Here is an 8,183-nt window from a genome sequence, read left to right as displayed (position 1 = left end):
GAGCGGGTGTTAGAAAATACATCTAATACCACGCTAACGCGCGCGATGCTCAGGGCTATTCACTTCCGTTTTTTTTAAATTAACATCATCATCAACAAAACAAATCATCATCAACATTTATTTATGAAACTTAAAACCTCCACCATATAGTTCGAAACATTCCTCCCAAATCCAAGAGTTAGTTTATTTACAGGTTATTATTAGTAAGTAAATGTTGATGATGCCCTCCACATACCCATGCATAGCTCTGAGCCGAACGATTGAAATCAAATTTATACGAGCGGGTGTTAGAAAATACATCTAATACCACGCCAACGCGCGCGATGCTCAGGACTATTCACTTCCGTTTTTTTTAATTAACATCATCATCAACATTTACGTATTACCGGGCCGCTACACGAACCGCAAACTCCAACCGAGAACTCAAAAACCGTATAAGTTTACGTCAAAATCTTTTCGGTTCGTGTAGCCGCGTTTTGTGGTACCAATGCTGTCGCCAGTCAATGCAAGCGAAAAGTTTCTGACAGTCTATGCATGTGTCAGTCTCTGCTGTTTTTGTTTTTGTTATCAGTTAGCTCAAAAAGCTGCCTTCGAAGCAAACAAGATATCATCTTCAGTTAACACAATAAGTTAAATATGGATAATCTGTTGATGAGTGAAGAGTGGCTAACAACCCTATCCAGGGTCATCGAGTTAAGTACCCAAAACTCTCAACAACGCAACTGGCAACGCAACATGCGTATTGTGCGTAGGTGGTGGATGCGTCCAATTTTTTTCCGGCGGCAAGAAGATGGCAACCGTTTGCTTGACAATATTGTAGCAGAGCAAGCAAATGAAACCATGATTAACTTTCTTCGCATGAAGAAGGAAGATTTTGATGTTCTCCTTGACATGATACGCCCAGAAATAAATAGAATGAACACAAATATGCGCGACTCCATAACAGCCCAAGAACGGTTGCTTATAACGCTGCGCTACTTGGCAACTGGAGAAACATTCAGTACCCAACTGACGGCGACATGCAACATTGCCCCGTTTCCACAGATTCCTACCCCCGCGAGTCCAGAACTGTCAGCTTTCTCTTGCACACTTTGTCTTCCTTCTCGTTCTAATGATGAATCGGTGTGCTAGGGGAGAAGTCACATCTGCCCTTTCACATCTTCCCTTTCAGTCTGACACATTACAATAGCGGAGCCGATCGTGTAGCATTCCCACACTGCACAGCAACCCGAATGTGTGTTGGTGCACTTTATGTCGGTCAATCATGTAGAGAATAAAAAAGGTCGTCTGTATGAATGCCATCACGCACCAACTGTCAATCGCGACGCGATGAAGTTTTCAGTCTTCGAAACATCCAGCGCTAGAACAGTCGAGTGAAAAAGTGTAAAGTGTTGTTCCTTCAAGAGTGTGTTGAATTTTAAATGTTCATGGCGTCTAAACGGAAACTAATAGGATCCATCAACAAGTCGGGAACAGTGTCAGCTCATGTGCGATCTGGTCCGGGAAACGGATGGGGAGTTCGAACGTCCACGAATGCGTTGGCCGGATCTTAGAATCGGTAAGTAAACAAAGTGGTAGTGCAAAATCATAACCATTTATAATAGCGATTCACTAATTCTATTCCTTGGTTTGTTTCGTTCAACAGAAATAACACCGGAGGAAGAAGCCGCCCTTGGGAGAGCAGAATGTAGAAGAAGCGGAGGAATTCGACGAAAAATAAAAATTTCCGCGTTGGCGGCTCGAGCAGAATACAACACCGTGTTCTCCGTATCATTTGACATCCGAAATGGATTCTATAGTTGTGTGCGTGCCATTATGGTGAAATAGCACGCACACATTCGTAACCTCTGTTTGGCACTAACACCACCACAAAATAACCGATTGAATGTTGCACCCCACCCCCTTTTTTGGTGCAACACTTTGTCTCGTTATGGAGATCGAAAATTAACAAACGAGATGGTAACGATATGATAACGAGACAAAATTCGCCAGTTGGGTAGTTTGCAGTATTTGTTTCAGGTGAGTTAACCGCGTTTGATCAAAACAAAATTCAACATTCTTTTTTTATTGTAGGTGTCTCGTTCCTCTATAAGCAACATAGTCAAGGAAACTTGCTCCTGCCTTACTAAAGCTCTACGGTCATATGTGAAGGTAAATATATTATTTTCAGCTAAAAATTATATAGAGATAAAATGTGTTGAAATTTGGTTTTCTTTCAATAAGATAGCCTAACAATCAATTGTTTCAGTTCATTTAATTTCAACATTCATTTTATTTTATTATCATCATCATCAGCAGAAGAACACGTTTACAATTAAAAAAAACACAACGTAGGAATTAGAGGTAAACAACATTTATAACATTAAACACAATACACATAACAATCACATCGCTTGCCTTTTGGCCTTCACATCGTCCTCGGCCTCCAGCATGGCTCGCTGAATCCTCGACGTCACCTCCTGTTGTTCCTCAGGCGTGAATCGTCTGAGGAATTCAGCGACCCAGCGACCGGAAGTGTTTTCCGGCGAGTTTGCGTTGGCCACGGTCGCCTCCATTAGCTCTTTGAGGACCTCGCTCACTTCACTACCCTCATTGATCCTTCGCCGTTTTCTTTGAGGGTTTGCGGGGGTTCGGGCAGGAATGGAAGGTGAAGGTGTATCGTCTAAGGACGTGGAAGGAAAGCTTGAAGGTAAGGAAGATAAACGGTTTGATGGTCCAGGACAAGGAGAGAGATTATCGGAAAGGGACTGGGGGGGATCTATTGGGAACATGTAGCAGTGGTCGTCATAGCTATCAGGAGGTGATGTTGGAGTCGGATTAGCAGGAGGAGCAGAAGGATTGAGGGAGTGCAGAGCGAGGTCCTCACCTCGGACCTCCACAGCGATGCTTGACCAAGCGTCGTTCTGCGATACCTTATTTTTATAATGTTTTAGTTTTTTATTATAAACGACCGGCCGTTTCTCCACTGCCGATATCAAGCGGAAGCTTTGTTCTACGTCCTAAAATAAATAATATATATGTAAGAACCGTAATCTTACACTAACCGTTCATATTTTTCATAAAAAATGTCCGTTCTCACCTGACGCGCGTACAATCTCTTTGATTCGGTTCCGCTCATCTTGCCTTGTTTACCAGCGAATTCCGGATGAATATTTTTAGATGAAATTAGCTGGAGAATTCAAAACCACATATATTAACAATAAAAAAAATACAATCGCACACACAGTTTGAGCACGAAAGTCACTTTACTTTTTTAGTATTTCGCGGTTATTTGTTGTGCTTCTTTCCCACTTGATCCTTACGTGGTGCCGCTTATCATTCGAGTGACTTCCCGCTCTCCGGTTTGCCAAACCCTTTATCTCGGGAGCCCTTTGTTGTTATCCAGCATCCATCACATAATCCCCTTATGCATTTGCACCGGGTGCCACATTGCCGAAAAAAAAAACCTGCCTAGTAACCTTAAAATCCAACGGAAATGTAATTTAGTTTCATCACAGGCAGAGACGAATGACCGAGGAGGTCAAAGTCTCTGAAATGAAAAAAAAGTTTCATCACAGGGAAATAAATCTCAAATTAAAAATTATAGCTATAAAATGACAAAATATTACCGTAACTACAAAAGAAACCCGTAAAGTTATCACCATATGTTCGTTTATTTTGTTTTTGAGATTTGTTATGTTTACATTTATTTCTTTTTCGTCTTCTTCTTCTGACGCATTTGAGTTTTCGGTTAGCTGGCAAAAACTTCGCGGGTGCAGTTTTCAGCTCACGGAGTTGAAAAGTTTTTGACGTAAACTTCTCGGTTGTTCCCCTCTTCTCGCCGAAAAGTTTTTGAGTTTGCGGGTCGTGTAGCGGGGCTCTTATACTTAGTACCTTCACCATACACATGCTATTAGTTTAAAACATTCCACCATTCCAAGTATCCCAAATCCAAGAGCTAGTTTGTTTACAGATTTAATTCAAATTTGATTAATTGTAACCTTAATTCCGCCACCACAAGATATATATTTTAAAGAAAAAAATGTTAGTATTATTAGTGGATGTTTGCCCTATTAAAAAAATCCTATACACTTCTAGATCCCTCCTATCATGAAGACGCAGCGGCCGCCAGAGACTTGAAATCAGCACGGTCATCATTATACCCATAAACTATTTTAGTTTTCAATTCAATAATATTAGTTCAGTACTACTATTTACATTTACTAATTAACTAATTAATTTTTACTATATACATTTACTAATTTATTTTTATAATAAATACTACTATATACATTTATCCTGCTATGTACATCTACAGCGATTAACCAGTACGAAGGTGGTAGTTGCAATTTAAAATTCATGAAAAGGGTTAGTAAAATTTGTTAGTCAGGCATAAAAGTTTGTAGAAAAGGAATGAAAGCAAAGAATTCAGAAGGTGATAGGGTAGGGTCGACAGGATAGCGGGAAAGAGAGTGAGCAGGTAAGGGAACATAAACTAATTTACAAAGTACTGAAGAAAGGGGTACTACCACCCGCCGAGACGGAGTGTTTTTATGAACTTGAAAAATTTTCATAAAGGAGGACGATAACTGGATAGGTCCAGCCTCGTCCTCCGTATTAATTTCATACATCCCCGTCTGAGCAGTGTACTGGTTTCCAAGCAAAAAGACGTGCGTATTTTTTTTTCGCTTCCAAAAACTTAACTATGCCATTGGATCTGGTCAAAAACCATTGATCTTTCTCATTTGGCAAAAGGACGAAATCGGCTGTTACGTGCACCCCAGCATCCTTCGCCTTCAAGATAGGAAACTTTGGTGGCTGGCAAGCGGCAGTATGAATTGATGCATATAGATGCGTTCGTATTGCCACTTGCTCCAAACATCTCGCTCCCGATTTCACACAGCGTTTGGGGTGTTGTAAATGGTTCTCAAAGCAATACGCTGAAAAATTATCAAGCGGTCCATGTACCACAACGTCTCCATGCACGTGATGGAGATTGTGGACATTGCTTGTCAAATGGGATCGACTATAGTGGGTCTTAAACTCCTTAACAAATTTTGTAAGGAGTCTTCCCGCCAATGGCCAATAGCTTTTATGTGCCGATGATGAAAATATCGTCACAGCGCTAAAGTAGAGCAAGTAGTGATTATATGCATCCAAATACATAAAATCTCTGTAGACCACAACACTGATATAATGCAGAAAGGACCTATATTCGGTTCCTTTCCAAAGTGGGACATGATCGAGGGACCGAAATGGTCGGTTCACCTCAGAAGGAAGCAGTGTATTCGAAATGTACAAAGGCACGTCTTTCTTCTGTTGGGAGGACCACCGACCAAAATGCTCAAAGGTGTTGTTAAGCAACCCTTTGAGAATTTTGCGGCTAACTCCCAGATCAATCAGATGGAGACGGTCGCTAATTGGAAAATTGACTATCATATCTACATTTTGCAAATCTTCAAGAGGTGTCCGTATTCCCTTATGGTGGCCCTTTTCTTCTCTAGCCCGAAAGCCAGCGTCCGTACGCAATTCGGCATGCACGGAGTCAAAGATAACTTTATTTTCCGGTTTGATGTGTACTCCTAGGATGGTACCCTTTGTGCAACCATGCTTAGCAGAAAATCCCATCACTGATTTTATGTATGACCGTGCTGGAGAATCGGCGATAAATGCACTTATAGATAAATGTACTTCTTTATCGCCGAATTTCAAGCCTCTTTCCATAAGAATGTTCATTTCCTGAACAAACGGCCGCAAATACTGTTCGACACTCTCCGGTTTTGTTTGCCCGCAGAAAATAGCTACGGGCATAACCGGAGCGTCTGGCAATTCTTCCACTTTTATAAGAACTGGCCAAAATTGAGTAGCCGAGCTCTTAAAAAGTGGAAGCCCGTCGACTGACACTTGGATGGTAAAATGTGATACTTGCGGGATGATATCTCTAAAATAGTTTCTTAGAACCGTCTCCACCCCTTGATACCACAAGTTTCCACCAACAATCGGTGCTAACTGCTTTCCGACGTTGGTGGGAGTTTGGAGGAATGTTCGTGAATCGCGTGGAAATTTCAATTTAAGAAATTTCCAGCACATCACCAGGAGCAGGCTAGCTAGTTCACGGGACAAGCAAGAAATAGTTAAAAAATGTCTTAACGCTTCCTCGAAACTAGCAAAGTTATTGAGGAAGTGATATTTTTTGTCCCAGTAAACATCGCTTGCATCTTCATGATTGCTATCTACTCTAGCTTGGTTGTTATTTTCCCTATCACTTTTCCCTTCGCTAGCTCCTACATTATCTTACTGAACTATTCTATTACCACCACCGTTTAAACTACCACCATTACCAGTACTTACACTTTGTACAATATTTACAGCGTCCGTTACCATCTGGTGCGAGTTCGAATCATCCTCATCATCTAAAATAAAAATAAATAAAGGAAATTAGAAATCGTTTTTGTTGAATGATAGTGAAAAAGTTCAATTTTGGCCATAGGTATGGAAAGATGGAACGATTTCTACAGCATGCACTGTTCACCTGAGGAAACCTGCTCGATAGAAACCTTCGAAACGGTTTTAAACTGGAAACGGGATTTGCCATTAGCAACGCCAAAGAGTTTGATGACCTAATGAGTCTCGAAACATTATATGTTAGCTTAGTTCGCTCTACTCTTGAATTCAATTGTGTAATTTGGTTCACGCACTTTGAATATTCGCACGATGGAATTGGAATCATCCGGAAAAGGATCACGAGGATGGCAATACGATGGCGACCTTGGCGAAATTCATACCCTTCGTATAACTCGCGTTGCCTGCTTCTTGGACTGCAAATACTCAAAAAACGTCGACTGATAGCACAGGCAATGTTTGTGGGTAATCTGATTCTGGGTGAGATTGCCTCAAACCTACTAGAAGTATTTAACTTTAACGCACCTTGTAAACGGCTTCGTAATACGGATTTTCTAAGATTTACCTCCAATAGTACGCGTTATGGTCAGTTTGCTCAAATGACCGTTATGAGTAATACTTTTAATAGAGGTTACTTCGCTTTCAATTTCTGTGATAACGCTAATACCTTTGAGTGTCACCTAACAATGGACCCGAATTTTTATAAGTTTGTTCACTTGCGTCTACACTAGTTTTAGTTTTTGTTGTAGTTTTAGATAATCATTGGGACTTTGTTCGGTCCGTTGAGTGTTACATTATTATAAACAAAATTATAAACAAAAACCGGGGTTTCGATAATCCTCTCACAGTTCGATGCAAGTTCAATCTTCTAACTGTACTGAAGCTCTAATTTACTGAATCTACCACAACTTTACTGGATTAATCTAGTAGATTAAAAATTTTTAAGTTAAGTAAGTTAAATTTAAAATTTTAAAGCAAATGTTTACATCAACATGGGCCCCTGTAACCGCGCTTATTCACCTAGTTTCTTTTAAAATATTTCACTACTGTTTTCCTCTGCTAGGTCAGTTCACTGGCACTATAAAAAATTAACTTACCAAGTGGCCATCGGAACGTTGATACTCCCGGAGGTAGGCGAAGCTGCTCTGTAAAGTTTCCGGATTCCCATTCGACGTCTATTTTCTCGTTTAACTCCTTCAGTAATTCGTCTGCTCGCTTCTCCACAGCACGTTTGCGGCTTCTATCCATTATTGCTTACGTAAAATCTGCAAAAAACAAGGCTCAGAAAAAACAGATTAGTATCCGATCGAAAACAAACTGGTTTTGAAAACAAAGTCGTACTCACGTGCTTCCCGCCAAAACAGTCAATCAACACAGGCACTTACACATTTGCGATGAAGAGACTCGTGTATATACACGAGTAGACACACCGCGCCCTAGTGGCAAAATCAGCATGCTTTCTCGTTCTGTCCAATTGACAATTGGTACCGCCAGAATGAGAAAGCATGCTGATTTTGCCGCCGGGGTCCGAAAGTCTGGGGCAGAGACGGTCGGAGACGGTCGGAGACGGGTGAGACGTATACGTGACACAAAATTATGAGTTACTTGAGTACCCCTCTGCCACCTGGGCTGGTGCCCCTAGCGGCAGAAATGTGTAGCATCGCGTGAAAAGTGTAGTGCGGCGGTCTTCAGTAGCCCGCCCAACTGACTGCGACATGCAACATTGCCCCGTTTCCACAGATTCCTACCCCCGCGAGTCCAGAACTGTCAGCTTTCTCTTGCACTCCTTGTCTTCCTACTCG

General features: G+C 41.3%; 3 protein-coding genes across 3 annotated transcripts; 1 reads left to right on the top strand and 2 right to left on the bottom strand.

Moving 5' to 3' along the window:
* Nucleotides 1-636: 636 nt before the first annotated feature.
* On the top strand, nt 637-2,232 carry LOC131264862 (uncharacterized). The gene is made up of 4 exons (XM_058267132.1): nt 637-1,000; nt 1,979-2,019; nt 2,074-2,151; nt 2,224-2,232. The coding sequence occupies exons 1-4, from the start codon at nt 637-639 to the stop codon at nt 2,230-2,232; spliced, it is 492 nt and encodes a 163-aa protein (XP_058123115.1).
* A 152-nt stretch (nt 2,233-2,384) lies between these two features.
* LOC131264851 (uncharacterized) lies at nt 2,385-3,118 on the bottom strand. Its single transcript, XM_058267121.1, has 3 exons — nt 3,080-3,118; nt 2,867-2,999; nt 2,385-2,662 (listed from the first exon to the last, which is right to left on the bottom strand). Exons 1-3 carry the CDS (start codon nt 3,116-3,118, stop codon nt 2,385-2,387), a joined length of 450 nt encoding a protein of 149 aa, XP_058123104.1.
* Nucleotides 3,119-3,491: 373 nt separating this feature from the next.
* LOC131264840 (uncharacterized) lies at nt 3,492-7,629 on the bottom strand. Its single transcript, XM_058267110.1, has 5 exons — nt 7,479-7,629; nt 6,321-6,392; nt 6,005-6,086; nt 5,316-5,887; nt 3,492-3,529 (listed from the first exon to the last, which is right to left on the bottom strand). Exons 1-5 carry the CDS (start codon nt 7,627-7,629, stop codon nt 3,492-3,494), a joined length of 915 nt encoding a protein of 304 aa, XP_058123093.1.
* Nucleotides 7,630-8,183: the final 554 nt, after the last annotated feature.

The sequence above is a fragment of the Anopheles coustani genome, chromosome 3, assembly GCF_943734705.1.
Source record: "Anopheles coustani chromosome 3, idAnoCousDA_361_x.2, whole genome shotgun sequence".
NCBI lineage: Eukaryota > Metazoa > Arthropoda > Insecta > Diptera > Culicidae > Anopheles > Anopheles coustani.
The sequence above is the reverse complement of the archived record's forward strand: the minus strand, read 5'-3'. Positions and strand labels throughout refer to the sequence as shown.

Excerpts from the sequence above, each read along its gene's own strand:
- LOC131264862 (XM_058267132.1), top strand. The coding sequence starts at position 637 with ATGGATAATCTGTTGATGAGTGAAGAGTGGCTAACAACCCTATCCAGG. Across the intron at positions 1,001-1,978 it reads GGCAACTGGAGAAACATTCA|ACAAAATTCGCCAGTTGGGT; the intron begins GTACCCAACTGA and ends TATGATAACGAG. Across the intron at positions 2,020-2,073 it reads GTTTGCAGTATTTGTTTCAG|GTGTCTCGTTCCTCTATAAG; the intron begins GTGAGTTAACCG and ends TTTTTATTGTAG.
- LOC131264851 (XM_058267121.1), bottom strand. The coding sequence starts at position 3,118 with ATGAGCGGAACCGAATCAAAGAGATTGTACGCGCGTCAG. Across the intron at positions 3,000-3,079 it reads AGAGATTGTACGCGCGTCAG|GACGTAGAACAAAGCTTCCG; the intron begins GTGAGAACGGAC and ends TATTTATTTTAG. Across the intron at positions 2,663-2,866 it reads CATCGCTGTGGAGGTCCGAG|ACGATACACCTTCACCTTCC; the intron begins GTGAGGACCTCG and ends CCACGTCCTTAG.
- LOC131264840 (XM_058267110.1), bottom strand. The coding sequence starts at position 7,629 with ATGGATAGAAGCCGCAAACGTGCTGTGGAGAAGCGAGCAGACGAATTA. Across the intron at positions 6,087-6,320 it reads TGTACAAAGTGTAAGTACTG|CTAGCCTGCTCCTGGTGATG; the intron begins GTAATGGTGGTA and ends CCCGTGAACTAG. Across the intron at positions 3,530-5,315 it reads CAACACCTTTGAGCATTTTG|AGACTTTGACCTCCTCGGTC; the intron begins GTCGGTGGTCCT and ends TTTTCATTTCAG.